The sequence below is a fragment of the Taeniopygia guttata genome, chromosome 1 (assembly GCF_048771995.1).
Source record: "Taeniopygia guttata chromosome 1, bTaeGut7.mat, whole genome shotgun sequence".
NCBI lineage: Eukaryota > Metazoa > Chordata > Aves > Passeriformes > Estrildidae > Taeniopygia > Taeniopygia guttata.
Genome location: NC_133024.1, coordinates 66,647,327 through 66,667,208, shown reverse-complemented (window position 1 = coordinate 66,667,208; position 19,882 = coordinate 66,647,327). Strand labels below are relative to the sequence as shown.

Genomic DNA, 19,882 nt, shown 5'->3' with positions numbered 1-19,882 from the left:
GCGGGGCAGAGAGGGAGGGAGCGAGAAACGGCCCCGCTCGGCGCAGCCCAGGCCCGCCCGGCGGTGGCTCCGCCTCCGCTGGCAGCCGGGAGCGGGGCGGGCCCGCAGGGAGGCCGGAGCGCGCCGGAAGCTGCGCAGCGACCGCGACCGGGCGGGGGGCGGCGGCGGCCACGCGCGGCGGGGTCCGGGGCAGCGGCGGGAGCCGGGAGCGGCGGCGGCCGCAGGTGAGAGCGGGGCCGCCCAGCGCAGCGGGCCGCGGCTCGCCCGGCGCCGGGGGCGGCGGGCACGGCCCGGCCCGGCCCGGTTCGGCCCGGCCCGTTCGGTGCGACCGGGGCGGAGAGCGGGGGGTGTCGCGGGTCCCGAATGCCGACTGAGTATTTCATGTCAGTAGCAGCGCAGGGAAGGGTCGGGCCTTCCGCGCCTCGCTCGTCTGAGATGCGCTCCGGGAGGTGCTGAGCGTGTGTCCGCACACATCTGCCCCTGGCACGGGTTTCTAGTATTCAGCGATTAACTCTGAACGCTTTTTCCCTCTGCAGTAGCGTGTGGATCACTCTGGATGTGGAATAAGAACTCAGGAGGCAGTTTACCCTTAGATTTATCTGAAAAAGCCGAGCACATTTCGGTGAGGGAGGGAGGGAGGGAGAGCAGCAGCCCCGTACTGGGCCGGCCCTGCCCTGACGGCTGGTTAGGTGACATCCACACCCCCGTGCCTCTCATTTCCACTGCCTTGGGACACAGATCGCCTGCCTTCCTGAAATCTTGCCTCTTCACCGCAGCTGTAATAAACTACACTAGTTCAGGCTGTGTTTTTCCTACACCCGCATTTTTGTTTCGGAAGGACTGAATGATTTGCCAGTGAAATGTAGTCCCCATCCTTTGTCATACATCAATAAAGGCATTTAATATGTGGACGTCTCAGAGCAGTCTGCCTGTGGAAGAAACTCTTAGAACAGTGGAGTAATTATGTTACACGCTGGTTCGTTTTGCAATGTCATCAGATTTATCTTTATTTGCTTAGTCTACATTAGGCTATTTTCAGTTAGGGAATTCGTGTTTGCTCCCACACCATGGAACCTTGCAGTTCTGTCCGTTACTTAAAGGCTGTGCTGGATAAACAGGTGCTTTCTCACGGGAAAGATGTTACTGTTGCATGTAATGAAATACATTTTCATTACAGTGGGCAAAATTGTCAATTTTTGAGGGAGGGAATGATTTGGATATTTGTAGTTAGGACCTGAGATAAAGAAAAACCTTAGTACTCTGATTGCTTATTGTGTAAAGAATGGAAAGGTAACTAACAACTTTTTTTTTCTTCACACTGTTTCTTTTAATCTTTTCAATATCCCCTTGATGAAGGAAACAAGACTTGTGAGGTGATTTACGAAAAGGTTATTTTCAAATGTCCTTTTAGCCTGTAAACAAGATGTCCTCTTCACTGTAGTGTGATCACTGTTGTTGCCTGCTTTTTGCAGTTTGTAACTGATTCTAATTCATAAGGTACAGTTTCACAAGGTACAGTTCTTGTCAAAAAGGCCCAGGCCCCATTTTCTGTGTAATTGTTTGATGCAATGGTTTGGGCTGGAAGGGACCTTTAAAGATCATTTAGTTCCAATCCCCCTGCAGTGGGCAGGGGCGCTTTCCACTAGACCAGGTTCTCCTAAGAACCCACCTGACCTTGAACATTTCCAGTGATGAGACATCCACGGCTTCCTTGAGCAACCTCTACCAGTGTCTCACCATCCTGATCATAGAGAATTTCTTTCTTTTATCCAGTCTAAATCTGCCCTTGTTAAATTTAAAACCACTGCACATTGTACCATCACTGTACGTGCACACTGTACAGATCCCAGTAAAAGGCCTCTATCTCTTCCTCATAAGCCTTTTTTAATTACTGAAAGGTTGCAGTAAGGTCTTCCCAGAGCCTGCTCTTCTCCAGGCTGGACGATATCAGCTCTGACAGCCTTTCTTCATAGGAGAGGTACTCTGGACTTGCTCTAGCAGGTCCACATCATTATTCAGCTCCCAGCACTTCAGGTGGGGTCTCACTAGAGGAGACTGGAGGGGCAGAATCCAGATTCCACAGTCTGTGTCTCTTTGCTGAAGATAATAAACAGTATTGGCCCTACTCTAGGCCCTTGAGGGACACCACTGGTTTCTGCTTGGTACATTGAGCTGCAGCTGTTTGGATGTGGCCATCCAGCCAGTTCCTTAGGCATTTAGCAGTTCTATTTCTAGGCCATATGTCTCTATTACTTCATCTTTTCCTTATTTTCTATCTTCTACCCTCCCTAGGTCATTGGAGTTTTCATAAGCCAATTTAATTCCATGGAATAGCAGAAAAACCTGTTTTTTACTAAGTTTTCTGCTGTTTTGTGAGTTCATTTAGTTCTTAAAAAGTCTGATGAGGATATGAGCTGTGAGGGAAAGTGGGGAGAAGGGAAAAAAAGGGAAAAGTGATGCCCCTATTCTGCAGCAGCAAGCTATTAGATCAGCACATCTACTCAAGGAAGTGTAGCCACAGCATAATGATAACTTAGTCACATCCATAGCATATTTTATATGACATTTTTCAATATTCAGACTTAAAGAAGGAAAGTAGCATTAATTATTTAGAACATGACCTACTGAGGTTGATTGTGCATTCCTTTGTACTTTCCCATCTGTAATGCGGTAATTGCACATGGCTACAACAAGTTGTTGCAGTACTTGATGCAGCAGTCTTTTACTTGTCTCTTTTTCTTGGCAGTGTTGATCTGATGCCCAGTGTATGCATATTGTGCAGAGATCAGCAATACCTTCCTGTAATGTTAGAAACTTTGAAGAGCACAGACAGGCCTCTTGGTACCACTCTGCATATCTAGTACTGGCAGATGTATTTTATTTGCTTATTGGAGTTTGTCTTTGAACTAAAAAGATAATTAATTTTTAAAAAATGTAATTATATTTGAAAGAGAAATAAAAGTCCTTCTTTCAGTATTGTGGTACTATTGGCTGGGTGATTATAGCTGGGGGAGGTATTGTGCATCTCAGAAAATATTATCTTAGTATTCAAGCTTTAAAAAGAACAGCAGACAAGAAACTGAACAAACCAGAAAAAAAAATTGCTTTCCTTTTGAGAGAGCTGATAGGGTAAACAGGGCCTTGCAAAGAAATATGTTTTATAAAACCAAGGGGTATGCTTAAAACAGAACAACCTTCATGTTCTTACTAACCTTTTGAGTATGTGGTGAATTTTTGTGGTGAGAAATTTCTCAGGAGTTTCTGTCATGTCACCTGGTTTTTATTTACTCTGGAGCGCTGAGACTGCTTCATGCCAAGGAATTGACTAAAAGTCCCAGGAAAAATAAAGTTATATGTTTTAGTATGATATATCCTATGATAAATGTTATCTGTACAACTCATAATTGTATAGAACAAGTCAACCTCCTGGCTAGACTAAATATATAATAGCAGGGCTGAGTTGCAGTGTGATAGTGCTGTTGCTGCTGTGTGAAAAGTCAGGGTGCTTGTCTTCCTTTATGTTCCAACAAGCTTTTATACCTTGAGCTAATTCATTAATTTTCACCTTGCATGAGCCCTGGACCATGCTGTTTCTTGTGCACCCTACATTATTACTTGGAAAGCTAAACGTGCTCTAAGGGACATTAATTGATATTTTTATGTTCTTGTCTTCTATTACAACCATTAGTTTTGTCAGTCAGGGAATACTGTCTCTACATGCTGCAGACTGATAATTCTGAGAAGTGCTGCTGACACACTGAAAGTTTCAATAGGATATCCCCTCATTTTGACTCCCTCTTAAGTTGGGGGTCTGATTTGTAATCTGAGTGGTTGTGTTTTTCTGCTGTGCTTTTTAAATTCATGCTGTGTTGCTTTTTAGCATTCCATGCAGTTCTGTAGGGTCTCTTCTTGCCAAATATTGTAAATAGGTTTAGGATGAACTAGTATTTATACTGGTAACAAAAATGCCTGGAGAAATATTTTTTTCGTAAGGAGTTGTTGCTGTACTGTATAAAGGGTTGAAAGGACATCATGGTGTGTGAAAGAATGTTTTTCAGTGAAGTAATGAAAAGGGGACAGTTGTGGTTGAAGGAAAGATACTGCATTGATGACTCTGCAGTTCAGTTTAACTTCCTCATGAATTATGAAGAGATATATATTTATTCTAGTTAGTGTCAAGTCAACAGGAGCAGGATTGGTTCTTAATTTAAAGTTTTGAGTTCACAATCGGCACAAGAACAAAAAAAAAGTATTTTCTGTTTAGGAAATACTCTTGTGAATTAATTTCCACAAACTACGCAAGCTGCATTGTTGTTGGTATTTCTTTTTCCCAAACTTCAGTCTAATTTTTCTTTAATTGTTTTATTCACTTCTTATTTTTCAGGAGTCTTTGAAAAATCCTTAGTGGTCATGACATTGTTACAAGTGACATAAATTAGCCAGTGGCTCAGAATGATGGATACCCAGAAGACTACAAATGGTTTGCAAGTGATTGGAGAAGGGACTGGTATAGGGAAATCGACACTCCACATGGTGGGGTATTTGGGAAAAGTCAGTTGAAACTTGTTTTACATATGTGCAAAGTTCATATTTTTTCTCTGTTTTGAGAGATTTTTAATTGGTCTTAATTTTACAAAAAAACCCTCAAAATTATTTTCCACGGAAATCTATAACAATGGCGAAAGATTAGTCTAAGTAAATATGTGCCTATGTTTTTTACTGGCACTATTTTTACAACTGTTTGCATTCTTATGAAAATTGATTTGTCTTTCAAAGATCTGAGCTTGTGTTCCCTGGCAATAAGGGTCCTGTGGTTTGGTTCAAGTAGAATAAAATATGCATAATTGTGTTGTGAAAGACACCTTATTTGAATATTTAAATTAAAAGATAAATTTATTTAAATCATACTACCATACAAATATATTACAAATAATAAAAAAGAAACCAATGTAGTTTGCTTTTTTTATATTGTATTGTATTATATCTAGAAGTTGAACAATGATTTTGTATTCTTGATAATTATGTTTTACCTTGGGAAAATGTATGAAATACATAAATTTATGCTGCCTTATCATTCTTGGTTTGTTTTTATTTTAGAACTGTAGTCCTGTGGAAACAGCTGCACATGAATGTTGTCCAGTCTGCAAAGAGAAGGGTCAGATCCAAGGCTTACGGACTTACCGCCTTAATTTTCAAGAGTCCATTTTCCTTTGTGAAAATCCTCAGGTATTACACTGATAAAGAGTTTTATTTGGCCCTGCAGAGGCCTTTGCCTTCAGCAGTTACACCTCTCAAAGTCTGTGATATTGTTGGTGGTGAGCAGACTGTTGCAATAGGACCCGTCTGAGTCTGTATGCTGCAGGGTATTTGTTTGCAAATAGGGAAAAGCAGAACTCACCTGTGTATATACAGTGTTTAGGCATAGGTAGCAACCCTAAAGGATTAAAAAGAGGAAAAAAATGAGATAAAGGAGGGTTCTTCTCAATTAACAAGGGATCACAAGTGGTACTAAATAAATATTTGTAGAAGTCAGAGTAGAAGGCGAATATTTGATGATCCATGTAGCTGGTGTATAACTCTAGCAGATCTGAGTCTCCCATTTTCCCTTCTTTAAGTCTAGGTAATGCAAATAGGTTTATAATTGTAATTACAATATTTTTCTTTCTTTTTAACCCCCTTTTTAATTTTAACGTTAGCTGATTTCTATGCTGCTTAATATTTGAGTTGTGATTTTGCTGCCTCTCCCTTCACTGCTCCATGTATTTGGGGAGGGTACAGCAATCCCGAACAGACTGGTGCCCTTAAATTAGTAGAAACTTGACTAGATATGGGGCTCAGAGTTGTTTTTCCCATTCTTTCCTGCTTTTAACTAATTATAGTATAGTTCTGGAGATTGGTAATAGGGATTTGTCTATATTCATTGAGCTAGCCTGAAAGATACCCTGTCAGTTTGGGCACTAGTTGTCTCTCAGGCATGAGATAATAATACCAAATCTGTACCCTAAAGGAATGGGTTTAGCAGAATAAGACAAGAGGATTCTCCTTAGCAAAATCGTTTGCAGAGGTTGGAAGAATTTACTGGAAAAGTAGTGTTGAAGTATCACTACTGATATATTTATTTCACAGTTGCTTATAAGACAGTGGTGGGATACCTATCATACCTATGTTGAATATATGTATTGATTTAATTAAAATACCACTTTACAGGAGTCCCTATTGCTGGGTTGGATGGAGGTCTAAGCAACTTGGTCCAGTAGAAGGTGTCCCTGACCATGGCAGGGGATTTGGAACTGGATGGTCTGTAACATCCTTTCCAAACCAAGCCATTTTATGCTTCTGTGATTCAACTCCATTTTAAAAGTATGGTTTGTACTTTCTTAAATTGCTTTGTAGATTTCACTGTAACCTTCTTTTTTTCCTCTAGTGCATCTACCCACTTGGTTATAAACCATTAAACAGCATAATTACTTCTACTGGTTCAGAAAATCACCAAGTTCCATCTACTCACAAGAAAAGGAAATTAGGTGGTACCAGTGACTTTTCTGCTGTTGGATCAGATCCAAAAAAAGCACAAACTAACAACGTGCTCAATGTTGAGCACACCATTAGTGCAGACTCCATTGTGCAAGGCTGCCAAAATAGTTTGTGTATTCCCAAGACAAGCCTCCACGATGTATTACAAAATGACCAGCAAAATCCTGGCAACCATGTGGGATCCTGCATGCAGACCATGGATTTTGAAACAACCACCAAAACCAGCAACTACCAAGAAAGTCCACCAAAGACTTCTAGTCCCAAAACACAACTGTTGCCAAATTCTGAGCTTCTATCAACAGCATCTGAAATTTCACTCAAAGAGGATAAAAGTTCCACTAATAAAAGAGTTTTGTGTCTTCAGTGGAGAAACATAAACAATCTTTGTTGGTTAGATTGTATTTTGTCAGCACTAGTACACTTAGAAACATTAAAATCTGCTCTAGCAGAAGAATATAATGATGGAAAATGTTTACTCCAGAAACTCTTAACAAAGTATAATCAAGCATCTATTCTTCTGAATACCTGTAAAAGGAGTAAAGTAAAAGGTGAGTAAATTTAGCTGCTGTTTTCTCATGCTCTGACTTATTTGCTACAAATATGTGGAATTTAGTACAGCACACTTTTATATGCCTCCATTCTATTTCAAGATGGCAAAAAATACAACTATTACCATGAATTTGCAGAATAGTATGCTTTATCTAGCAAAATCCTGATAACATCTGAAATTTTTTTTCTTGGGACAAACATGCACTCTTTGAAAGCATCAAATGCCAAGCATCTCTTTAAGTTTTTTTTTTGTCATATCCAACATAAAGATATTATGAATTATTTATGTAATTCACCCTTACTTTGTTTCCTTCCCCTCTGTTGGTTAACATGTTAGGATGCTGTTCTAATCTCGATTTTGGAAACAATTTCTGTTGTGGTTTATATCCTAGTGTAAGTGGGCAGTTGCCTTGTCACACTGAAAATAGTAAAGCTGGGAACATAAGTTCTTTTCTGGCTCCAGCTGTGCTCATTGAAGGAATGCTTCCCCTGAGGTCTGCAAGCTGCTGTGGATGACAGTGTTTCCTAACCTGCTTCAGTCAGAAGTAGTCAAACACATTAACCTGGATCATATGGTCTGGAAAGAGTTAGTAACTCAGTAACACTTAACAGGGAGTTAGCAGGTCCTCTCAGCTTAACATGTTGGAGGACTGTAACTGAGGAGGATATGTCACTGTATTCTACTGGTGTGGCCTTTAGCCATTTTCTGTTCTGTGGATTCTGTTTAAGACTCCTAAATTAAGATCATGGGGTTTTTATTTCTCTTGACCTGGACCACTGGTGTCCCGAGTCTAAACTTCTTAGATGTGATCTGTTAAAGAAGGAATAAAGCTCTCTGGTTAGCCAGTACCTCTCCTGAATTTCAGTGGACACTGTTGGATTATGTTTGAATATATGAATAGTCCACAGTCACAGAACAGCCCTAGGTAACTTGAGTTCCTATCTTTCCTGGGAAAAGAATGTGTATCAGAAGTGGTTTAATTCATGTTACAAAGTGGAGAGGAAACTCCAAAATACTCTGAACTAGGTCATGTACTGTTCTTGCCAGGAAGTCATGCTGCTTGAGTTGAGGTGTTGAGCTGTTACTGGGAAGCCCTCTGCCATCCTAAAACCTGTCTGAGATGTTTTTCTTTGTTGGGCTCTGTTTGCCAAGGAGCTCTGGTATGCAGTAACCCTTAAATAGGAATGTTAAGTGTTTGAGTACAGTATTGTTTTGAGAGAACTTAAACCTTTTCATTTCAATTACTGCAAAACAAATCAGTTTTTTTGGGTAACAGTGGAGAGGGGATTGGATGAAGAGTATTTTTGTGGAGAATAGGTGTAGAATTCATTCTGTTCTTCTGAGTAATTTTACAGTATCTTTTGCATACAGCTGTTCTTACAAATAATCAAAAGCAATATAGCTGCAAGAAACTTTCTTTTTTTCTATACGTAGTTTATATGTAATAAGCAGTCTCAATAGCTATTCTAAATATTTCCTTTAATTTCTGCAGGTTATTATCATGATTGTGTAGTAGAAGTTATGTTCTTGCTTGTGCTCAAAGAATGTATTGGGGTTTAAACAACATGCAAAATTAAAATACTAAGATATATAGAGTAAAAAGACATTTTTAAATTTAAAAATATTTTTACTATTTTAGAGGCTCACTTAGGAAATTGGTATTTAAGCTGAAACAATACATAAAAATGTTTTATTATTTGAATTCTATAACCTTAGTATGTAAGCAAATTTTTGTGCTTTTGCTCTTAATACTTAAGTTTTCAAGTTTTCTTTTAATCTCTGAATCTTCAGGATTTGTAATGTGTGGTCACACTGTCCTTAAATATTGCTACTACAAAGCTGTCGGTGCAGGTTTGTAGTTATAATTTAAGCCAGAGCAAGTAGTTTTTAGTCAGCAAACTGCAGTAAACTGTGAGTAACTTGTGCAAATTCTTTTCTAATTTTCAAATCAATTAATACCAATAATTGGCTATTCTACCAAGTCTTAGGCAAGTATGGGTCAATATGAAACGCACTGGTTTGCAGGGAAGGAGTGCATGCTAGGGGTACATATGTGTGTGAAAAGGTGGGGGGGCTGTTACACATGACTGCATGAAGACGTATTTTTTTTCTTTAGATGTTCTTCCAAAAGCAGAATCTCAGCTCAATGAAATCAGAAACGTAATGTTTACAGAGCTTCAGCCTCAGCTGAGGTGTGAATTGGGTAAGTAATTAGTGCAGCATCTCAGTAATTACTTTCAGGAAACCCTAGATGCAAAGCCTTTTATGTCATACATAAAAGTATGTGTGTACGAATGCATACAAGAAAGTTTGGAAATACATTTTTTTTGTATTGGTAACTTGCACATACTTTATAGTATGATCAGCTGATTTGTCCTTCTCCCATTTTGACTTTCTAGAGAGCTGATAATCTTTATAATTATGCTGTAGTAATGAAATTGTCATTGATAACAACCTAATAACATGAATTGATCCCTTTGCTGTGAGAATTGCAAATAGAGCTGTGAAATAATAACTGACATTCAAATCATAGCAATAAGCTTATCTTCTTACTTTTTGAGGTACAGAAAGGTGATTTCAGATATTTAGTGACTATTTCTTTCTGCCCATTTCTTTCTTTCTTTGAAGGTAATATGAAGAACCCAGTGTTTGCACTTCAGCTACTCTTACAAGTGGATCAACAAGCTGAGAGATTATTCTTGCATTCTTTTTCATGCAAGTCTGAATGTGTACATTGTGGCCACAATTACCAGGACCGGTGAGATTTTTATATAAAAACGGCTTCTATATAGCTGTTCTACCTTACCTTTTTAAATCTGTATATAATAGTTGGTTTTCTTCAGATTTCCAGGTTTAAGCTTGTTGTTGAAGTTTTACATGATCTGCTTTTTCATTTGCAAATAGTTTACTGCTGTTCCATGTCTTAAGCAACCATGTTATCAATTAATAAAGAAAGAAACAATAGGTAATCATGTGAGTCTCTGGACATGCTCACTCTGATATTTTGCTGAGAGTATACAGGTTGCTGTGGTTCTAAAGAATGTATGCCTAGTACACTCCTGCTATTGAGAAATACCTGAATATTCACTTGGGTTACAAAGAATCAGAGATTCTCTAACACAGTTTGTCTATTTTAAAATAGTATTACAGGGGAGTAATTTCTTGAGAATTGATTTAGCTATGTGTAGCCACAGCTACAAGCTCTTAATTTAGGCTTCTTTTAGAGTCAGCAGGTAAAGAGAGACACCTTCAGAAGACAGCTTATTTTATTTGAAAAACATCTGTATTAGCTAGTAAATTATGCAGATCCTGGTACAAGCTCTGTCTTGTGTTGGAAAGGAAACAGAGGTAACATTAAAAGGGAGAAAAAGCAAATAATGTGAAACTGAATACCACAGGGCTGCTGAAAACAAATTGTGACTGATGCTGTTTGGCAGAACTCAGGGCTGTCACAGTGAATTCCATACAAATTGCATGAACATGAATAGAATTTGGGTTTTTATAATATTTTTAACTTGTTTCCTGGTAAAGTATGTATATTTATTGTTTTCTGATCACCAACTTGGTTTACTCTTTAAATGTATGTGTGTGTCCAGATTGAAGAAAACACTGACAACGTTTACAAATGTAATCCCTGATTGGCATCCACTTAATGCTGTTCATATTGGACCATGTATTATATGTGGAAATACATCTCAAAGACAGCAGATGATCTTGGAAAAGTAAGTTTGAATATGTGACTTAAAAGTAACATACATAAAGTTCTAAGACTTTGTTTATTGAACCCATGATTTTTGAAACCAAGCTATTACTATGGGTTTGCAGAGATTCTTAACCTTAAACTCTGATCAGTACTCCCTTTTAAAGATTTTTAGATCATTCTTAAAAGCTGAAATAGCAAATAGTGTTTACTAAAGATGAAACAGAGCAATGTTTAAAATGCTAAGCAGCACATGTATTTGAGCTAGGTCATAAATACTTAACTATCAAGTAGTAAATACAGACAACTGATATCCAGTGTCAGCCTTTTCACAGCCCTGGCTGTGGATAAAAGTTGTTTGATTATTTGTTTACTTATTTGAGCTGGGAACAATGTCCCTTGCTACTGTGTTTATGGCACAGGGGTGTTTTTCCTCAACTTTTCCCCACTCCCCAAATCCCTTATTTGGTGTTGGGCTTTTTTCCCTAATCTATAATTAAATGGAACATCCAGTTGGGATGTTCTTTTCCCTTTGTGCTTACTGTGCAATCTGAAGATTGAGGAAGTAGAATAGTAAGGGCAGAACCACATATTCTTATAGACATCTTACCTTTTCATTAGGAACTTTTGCCACTGTTTCATTGTAATAAATTGGTTTATATTGTTTCTTTGTCAGAGCACCGTCAATATTAATGTTACATTTTGTGGAAGGCTTGCCACATAACAACCTGGAGAAATACTCGTTTAAATTTGAGGAAGACAGCTACCAAATAACATCTGTTGTTCAGTGCCAAACAGATAAGAAGCACTTCATAAGCTGGTCTTTGAATCCTGATGGTAAGAATCACAAAATGGGTCAGGTTGGAAGGGACTGCAGGGGGTCATACAACTTCCCTGCTCACGCAGGGCTGTCCCAGAGCACATGGCACAGGATGGCATCCAGATGGTTCTTGAACATTTCCTGTGAGGGAAATTCCACAACCTCTCTGGGCAATCTGCTCCAGTGTGTGGCCACTGCATAGTAAAGAAGTCCTTCCTCATGTTCAGGTGGAACTTCCTGTGCATCGGTTTTTGCCTGTTGCCTTCTGTCCTATTGCTCAGCACTGCTGAGCAGAGCCTGGGTCTGTGTTCTGACACCTCCCTCTGGACACTTACAGATGCTGATGAGGTCCCCTCTCAGCTGTCTTTTCTCAAGGCTGAACAGGCCCAGCTCCCTCAGTCTTTTCTCATAAAAGAGAGAGATAAGATAGAGTTTATGGTTCTTATCTACTATAATACTTCATGAGTCTACATGGAATGTTTTATGGGTTACTGCAGTAGTCCCAACCGTTGAGATATAATAACAAAGATTTCTTTTGTCTGCATTCTGAACTTCATATCAAAATGTTGCAAATAACTGCGGGTTCTTGTTTCTCAGGGTGAAGGTTTTCAGTTGGTTTAACTGCACTGTACTGTCTTACAGTGCATTTTCTGGAAAAAGTAATTTGGCTATAAAGTTTTTTTTCCCTTTATAACTTTGTGAAAGTTAAAAAATGCAGTCTGACTGTGACTGTGGAACAAATAGTATTGTTTATTTTTAAACCAGTGAGTCATCCATTCTTGGCTGGAAGCAAGGTAACCTATGGTACTATGAGCAATTAATGAAGTTATTTTTTATATCTGAACTTTATGGTACCTCAGGGGTGGGAGGCACAAATCTATGTTAGAAACATTACTAATGCTGGTTGATGGTTGTACCACTGATGGATGGAAGATCCATAATCAGAGAAGGTGAAAAGGTGGTATTTTGATAATCATGCCTCTGTAGAGAGCATGGGGTGCAGTCTTATGAAGTGTTGTGACAATATGAAAATTGTCTAAGTCATATTGCCAGAGGTAAAAAAGAAATGAAAAGAGGAAGCAGCTGGGAAATGCCTAGTTAAGAAGCTCCTATATATTTATCCTATACATTGTATATATCTGTTTTAAAATTCTTGAAGCTATAAAATATTCATTCATGATCTATGAACAGTTTGCAGGCGATGAGACAAGAGTATTAAAATAAGCAGTTTCTTTCTAGCCCCTCTGCTTCTTAACCAGGCAATGAAAAGGTCTACAGAAAAACTTAATTTGAGAGGTGGTTCTTACCTCTGACTTGTGAGGGTATTTTCAGACAAGATGTTTCAGCCAAAAAAACCCCTTAGCTAGCTTTGTTTTATATGGTTGACCCATTCTGACCTGTAATATTATTGCTGCAACTTCTTGTAGTTGATCTTTTTACAGTGGCAATCTCCCAGTTTTCTCTGGAGAAAAAAAACTCACTATTTTCTGCTTGTCAGGGGAATGGGTTAATAAAAATAGTTGACAAGTGTGAGGATAGTGACTTCAGTTCTAAAAGTCTCTAAGTCTCTGCACTGGTTGCTATTTTTCAGGAACTTGGCTTGAATGTGATGACTTAAAGGGTCCATATTGCCAGAAACGTAAAAGATTTGAAGTTCCTCCTTCAGAGATTCATATTGTTACCTGGGAAAAGAAAGCATCCCATGTGCCACAAGAACCGAATTCACAGTTCCAAAGTAAAAATAGTGAAGATATTCCTTTTAATAATGTACATTCAAATTCCACAGTGTTGCAAACTGGTTTTGATAACACTGTCGGCAAAACACCTGCAGAACACCACAAAGAGGATTCTGTGAGGAGTCCAGAGAAGAAACAACAGCAAGTAACTGAGGACAAAAGTATTGTTCATCATGGTTCAGAAAATCTGGCAGATGGTGACCTTGTAACACTGATGCTTGAAGAAGTTCCAGTTGACTCGGAAGATAAATCAGTGCCTAATGGACGGATGGTGGGCAATAACTTTCTTGATGGATGCGGCACACCAGAACAGGAGGAACCAGCTTTTTCACTTAGCACTCTATATGCAGGAGAGTTTGCTGGAACTAGTCTAGCTATGAACAATAAATCCATGTTATATGAAAATTCCAGTATTTGCTTACCTCTAGAAGAGCTGAACTCAGTAAGTATTACTGCTCCTGTGCCCAAAAAACATGATGCTGATTCATCTGACTCATTGCCTTCCCAATTAAATGAGAGAACTAATTTAGCTAACAGAGAAAATGGATTAAATTCAGAACTACTGCTAAACAAGTTGCTAGCAGTAGAAAATACTATACAAAATCCACCTGACTTGAAAGATGCAAGCAAAACTGTAGTTAATTCTCAAGTTGGCAGTTCTTCTGGTGTCAGTAATTCAGTTCAGTCCTCATACAAAGACCGAAAAGGAGGATTTGTAGGAAGCTGGGTAAAGAAATTAAGCAAGAGTACTTCTTTCATGCCTTCAAGTTCCTCAGCTCTCAAGAATGAGAGAAATTGCAAAACTCCCTCAGTGCAAAGAATAAGTGAAGTTTGGTTGCCAATGAAGGGCGCAAGTAACTTTGGTGGATTTCAAAGCAGAGGTACAAAGAAAACAACTGAGACCCCGAAGTTTCTGGCTCCTCAGAGTAACAATGCTCATCCTTTATCAAATTTCAAAGGATTTTCTCAAAGCACTTATCTTCCAACAGCAAATCATACCACTATTGCAGGTCCAACTTGGACTAAGTCAGAAAGAACTTTGGGTACCCCAGGTAAAGTGACTCAGTTCCCTTCACCTGGCTATAACTCTGGTAAGGCAGAAGAGTCAGACAGTGACAAAACAAAAAAACTTCGCCTAAAATTGTTAAAAAAACTTAATGCTAAAAAGAAGAGGTTGGCTTCACTGGATAGATTAGCAGTGGAACAGAGGAAACAGGAAAAACATGTGAGTGGAGACATAAGCACCCCATTACAGACTGAGTCTCAAAATGACAGTGAATTATTGCAGAGCTTTTTAAGGGAGCTGCAGTATCAGATTGATGTCACAGGCCATCAATCTGAATTGAATGCAAACACTGTGCCAGGGTGCACTGGCCATAACACTGACGAAATACTGGCAGAATTACTGTCCCCTACTTCGACTGTCACTTCCTTGGAGGCTCCAAAGAGCGAAGATGAGTGTATGTACATGGAAATGGTGCACAGCAGCGTGGCAACCACCGTGCCCTATGAGAGCACCAGTGTGCCACAGGCAGCAGTGACAAGTGAGGACCACAATTACTACAGTCCTGTAAAGGACACTAATTTGGAGCTTGATGCAATAAACAAACACAGTGTGAAAAAACTTTCTTTTGAAAGTCCTACAAGAGATGATATCCTCGAAGACCTGTTCTCCATTTCAGCACCAAGCTCAATGTCAGGTGACATGGATTTACCTCATTTTGATGAAACTCTGTTTGAAACTTGGTAAATGCTCAGTTTCTTGGGTGTAAGTATTTTTTCAGTATTATGTACATTTTGAAACAAAGCACTACTAAATTATATTTTATAACTAGTTTAATTGCACACTGGCTGTACTTGAACAATTTACATTTGAGATTTTTTTCTTAGTATTTTACTGTAACAAGCAAGTCAGGTTTTAATGTATTTTCTTCTTCTGAGAAGCAGTTATTTTAGCTGTCAGATATGACAATGATTTTTAATTAAAAGCTCCTATGGGTCTTAATTTTTGCTGTTTTTAATATGACAAACTTCCATACTCTAGTGAGTTTGAGAACTAATTAAGTTCTGTAGTCTTGATGATGTAACGGTGTAAGAAATACTATTTATGTAGTAGTGATTTTACAGGACCATTCAACTCCTGAATTTTGTCCAAATTTTGTCCAATATTAAAAAAAATGTTAAGTACCTTCTGTAATTAGGGAATTTTGCATCCTCTGATATGAAGATCATTTGTAATATTATAAACTAGAGGCTGACATTCTGCTAGGCTGGCATTTAACTCCTTACAGAATTACTGTTCTACAAGCTCATGCTGATGTATACAGCCCTTGGATCCAAGAAAAGATGGATACATGGTAGAAATTTTCCTATTAAAAGTTACAGCACCGATTGAGTTTTCATCCTGGGCAACTGCAAATATAACTTTGTAAAGTATCTTCTGAGCCAGGTTATTTTTTTTAAGTAGAATTGTAAGATTCGGTCCAGGGTTTGCATCACTAAGAAAGAATATCAAATGTACCCATTAGCTTTTCATAGCCACAAAACCATTTAATAAAAGAAAGGTTTCTTAGAATTAATTTAACTGCAAGTTAATTAACTGTACAATTAATTTAACTGTAAGTTAATGCCTATTACTGTTGTCACTTGGGGTTTTTCATGACTCGGGCAGTGCAACCCTGACCGTGTGTGAGATGCCAAGGAGAGGCAAGGTCAATAGGAAGAAAATAATGGAAAAATGTGGCAAGGCAGCAGTGAGTAAGCAGAGGGATTCACACCCTGGTGTTTCTGGATATGTATAGCTTTCATTTTGCTAGGTTGGAGTCTTTTTTAAATGCATAGACACAAAGCTGAGGTTATTATATGCCAAGTCAGCTGTACATTTTTCTTGTTCTTGGAAATAAGAAGGATTTTATCAGTGAGTCTTTGTATCAGGCATATATAGAGCTGTCCTTCAATTTTTCATTGTTTCAGATCCCAAGGTCAAAACATTAAATGCTCAGTCTTACTTTTCCAGTAGATGCAGTTAAACATAATGCTATTACAAGGTATGGTTACAGAGTCTAATGGTTTTGGTGTTTGAAGTGTTTGGAAAACCGTCATTGGCCCTGAACTTGCTGTGTCCACTTTATTTCTGCTGCAATTGGGTACATTGTTATCAAACTGGTACTTTAGGCAATGAATTTTTGAATTTCAAGTTATTGTGAAGAACTTGAGCTTTTTCTTTGTTTTAAATACTGTAATTGGTTATGCTACAATAGAAAACAAATGAATGGATTCTGAATGTAAGGGCTGGTGTACTGCTTGTGAAATGTTTGCCCGCTTGTGAATTCCCTAATTAAAACAAAAAAAAAAAGAAAAAAAAAAGCTGACCAAAATGAGAGTTTGATTTATCCATGAATGGGTTGCAATGACCTGCAGCTGTGACATGGGAGCTCCTTCACTGGCTTGGGACAAACACAGACCCAGGGGTGAGTAAAGCAGGGAGCCCAGGGTTGGTGATGCAGAATGCACAGGGCAATAGGAGGAAGAAATCCTGCTAGAAGATGAGGAGAGGTGGAGAGGTTTATAATGAGGTTTGTGGCAGAGGAGGGAGAGTACACCTGCTGTGCAGATACACCTAGACAGAAGCAAGGACCTCTCCTCACCACTGGTACCCCCTCCATAAACTGAAGTTGGGAGTGTTTGGTCTGCAGTTGCGTGGGATTCAGTGTGGGTACAGGTATATATAGAAACTCCACAAGCAAACAAATAGCACTTGAGATTAAAGTAGGTATGAAAATAAATCTGTTGGTGCTGCATGTTCCTGGTTACCTTTTTCTCTGAAACAGAAAACTAAAGATGATGCAGTGCAGACTTGTTTGTTTCCATAAATGCTTTACTGCCTCCAATCCTGTGCAAGTGAGAATTCAGCTGAGGTTAAATTAAAACCCTATGACTAAAGAAATTGTTTGGAATTTGAAATGTTACTGGATGTTTTATATCAATAGTAGTTTTTAAATGTAGCTCTTAATTTGCCCTGAAGAGAATACAAAGTATTGTAGTAGTTTTCTGTCAATTGGAAGTACACCAGGTGGGCATTTAGTAAGTATAGGTACTGACCAGAAACTGGTCCCTGCATTATGGAGGTTTTATCAGTGTTCTAGGGTAAATTTCCCAAAGTCTAATGGCTTTGAGCACTGCCATCCTCACCACTAAACTTTGTCTCTAAATGCCACATCTACATTTCTTGAACACTTCCAGGGATAGTGACTTCACTACTGAGCAGTCTCTTCCAATTCCTAACCATCCTTTCAGAGTGGAAATTTTTCCTAACATCCAATCTAACCTCCCATGGCACAACTTGAAACCATTTCTTCTCATCCTAGCTCTTATTACCTATGAGAAAAGGCCTGCCTCCACCTGGCTACACTCTCTTTTCAAGTAGTTGTGGAGAGCAGTAAGGTCCCCCTGAGCTTCCTTTTCTCCAGGCTAAACACCCTCAGCTGCTCCTCATCAGTCTTGCACTCCAGACCCTTCCCCAGCTCCATTCCCCTCCTCTGGACACGCTCCAGCCCCTCAATGTCCTTCTTGCAGTGAAGAGCTCAGAACTGGGCACAGAACTTGAGCTGTGGCCTCACCAGTGCCAAATACAGGGGGACAATCACTGCTGTCTAAACTACTCCTGATACAGGCCAGGATGCCATTGGCCTCCTTGGCCACCTGGGCACAGCTGGCTCGTGTTCATCTGCCACTGACCAGCATTCCCAAGTCCTTTTCCACTGGGCAGCTTTCCTGCCACTGCCCTCAGTCTGGGGTAGCACTGCCTGGGGTTGCTGTGACCCAAGCACAGGACCAAGTGCTCAGTCGTGTTGAACCTCATACAACTGGCCTTGGCTCATCAACCCAGCCTGTCCAGAGCCCTCTGCAGAGTCTTGTTAGTCTGTGTCTTATGATTTGGGAAAGGCATAATCATGGTACTTAGAGTTTGGAAACAGCTCTGCAGAGATGGTGCTATGATTCAGATTCTGACTACTTGATGATGCATTCAAACAGTTCTTAGAACAAAGTAAAGGGTGAAAAACAGTGCTGCCTTCTCGCATCCTGCCTACAATAAACCAGCACGTCTGCAAAGAAGCTGCCTGGATGGATTTCTAGCTGTATACCTGCTAGAGCACTGTTCAAGAGATCTGTTGTGGTGGTGATTACAAATCTGATTTTAATCTTGATATTTTTCATGGCTGGGTATTGCCATTTATTCTTCCATCACGGGTTGGGGTGGTTTGTTTTTGTTTTGGTTTTTTTTTTTTTTGCTTTAAATAATTATTCCCTTCTTGACAATATATCGTTGAGAGCTGTTGTGTCTTATCTGTGTTCATCTTGCAAAGCTAAACAGCTGCTCTTGATGTGAGCCCCTTTGTGCTCAGAGCAAAGCACATTTTGAGCAGCTTATACTCAAAAGTATGTGCTATGCTTTGAAATCCACCAGGATTTGGTCTCAGAGTGGAAGAACTTCCAGTCTAACTATTGATCTAAGACAGTGTGCAGACTGAGCAAGGGAAAAGAGAAGGTTAGTGCGATAGCAAGGCTGATGGAGTTTGAGGCATTTTTGGTTTTGCACAGCTGTGCACAAACACGGTGTGATTGTTTGCGAGGGAGGTGCTGAAGCTGCACAGCCCAGAACACGGTGGAACCATAGGACTCACAAAGGAGAAGAAATGCTGGGAAAGGAGTGTAAGGAAAGAGGGACTGGGTGTCTCCAGCGTATGTTTTCAAGGAAGAGGCTGAAGAAGCCCTCGAGAAATGCTTCTCCCCGACCTGGGTCTATATTACTCTTTTTATGTAAGTTAATATCTAAATTCTGTAATGTCCACAGCAAGTGATTGTACTTTTTGCTCCCAGTTTTCTGATGACATTCAGACCGTTTCAGCTGAAGCTCCTTTCCCCTCCTCTGGACGATCCATTTGCCGGGGGGTTCGTGCATGGGAATGAAGCAGAGCTTCTGCACAGCCCCCAGCCCTGCCCCTGCAGCCCAGGAGGCCGCTCGCCCTCCCCCGCTCCGGGGCGGGGCATGACCCCCGCGCGTTCTAAGGAGAAATCAGGAAGCAGGACCGCGGTGACACGGGAAGGGAAAGAAAAGGAAAAAGAAAAAAAAAAAAAAAGAAAAAGTGGTGTTTCCGCCCGGTTTCGAACCGGGGACCTTTCGCGTGTTAGGCGAACGTGATAACCACTACACTACGGAAACTTCCCTTGTGCGCCTGCCGCCTGCGGTGTCTCTTGAGCAATCAGACGGAGCACCTAGAACCCTGCTGGGACCATACGGTGCGGGGGAAGCTCCTCTCGGCGGGGCAGGAGGAGCGACATCCCGGAGCCAAAAGCGGGTCTCGGGCCGTTCCCGCCGGTAAAAAGGCGGGGCGGGCCGGTTACAGCCGCCGCTTCTTGCAAGAGGGAAGACAAAAACACACGGCTCACCACAAAAGAATCGCGCCCCGTCCCTGGGTGGGCTCGAACCACCAACCTTTCGGTTAACAGCCGAACGCGCTAACCGATTGCGCCACAGAGAC

At 40.1% G+C, this 19,882-nt stretch overlaps 1 protein-coding gene and 2 non-coding genes across 5 annotated transcripts; 1 reads left to right on the top strand and 2 right to left on the bottom strand.

Moving 5' to 3' along the window:
• Positions 1-36: 36 nt before the first annotated feature.
• USPL1 (ubiquitin specific peptidase like 1) lies at positions 37-16,706 on the top strand. Of its 3 annotated transcripts, XM_072930221.1 has the most exons (9): positions 104-224; positions 4,385-4,551; positions 5,098-5,226; positions 6,425-7,082; positions 9,201-9,287; positions 9,713-9,842; positions 10,681-10,806; positions 11,461-11,621; positions 13,196-16,706. In XM_072930221.1, exons 2-9 carry the CDS (start codon positions 4,453-4,455, stop codon positions 15,088-15,090), a joined length of 3,285 nt encoding a protein of 1,094 aa, XP_072786322.1. In that variant the 5' UTR covers positions 104-224; positions 4,385-4,452; the 3' UTR covers positions 15,091-16,706. The 3 variants fall into 3 exon arrangements, with proteins under 3 accessions (XP_030130425.4, XP_072786322.1, XP_072786329.1); XM_030274565.4 differs by lacking the exon at positions 4,385-4,551 and having other exon boundaries at positions 37-224; XM_072930228.1 differs by lacking the exon at positions 104-224 and having other exon boundaries at positions 240-4,480.
• Positions 16,707-19,490: 2,784 nt separating this feature from the next.
• Positions 19,491-19,563, bottom strand: TRNAV-AAC (transfer RNA valine (anticodon AAC)). The gene has a single exon. It is a non-coding gene; the product is annotated as a tRNA-Val (tRNA).
• A 245-nt stretch (positions 19,564-19,808) lies between these two features.
• On the bottom strand, positions 19,809-19,882 carry TRNAN-GUU (transfer RNA asparagine (anticodon GUU)). The gene has a single exon. It is a non-coding gene; the product is annotated as a tRNA-Asn (tRNA).

What these genes read in the sequence shown, in the direction of transcription:
- USPL1 (XM_072930221.1), top strand. Translation starts at nt 4,453, where the DNA reads ATGATGGATACCCAGAAGACTACAAATGGTTTGCAAGTGATTGGAGAA. An exon ending in GGCCACAATTACCAGGACCG is followed by an intron (nt 9,843 to 10,680) that starts GTGAGATTTTTA and finishes GTGTGTGTCCAG; the next exon opens with ATTGAAGAAAACACTGACAA. An exon ending in CAGCAGATGATCTTGGAAAA is followed by an intron (nt 10,807 to 11,460) that starts GTAAGTTTGAAT and finishes TTTCTTTGTCAG; the next exon opens with AGCACCGTCAATATTAATGT.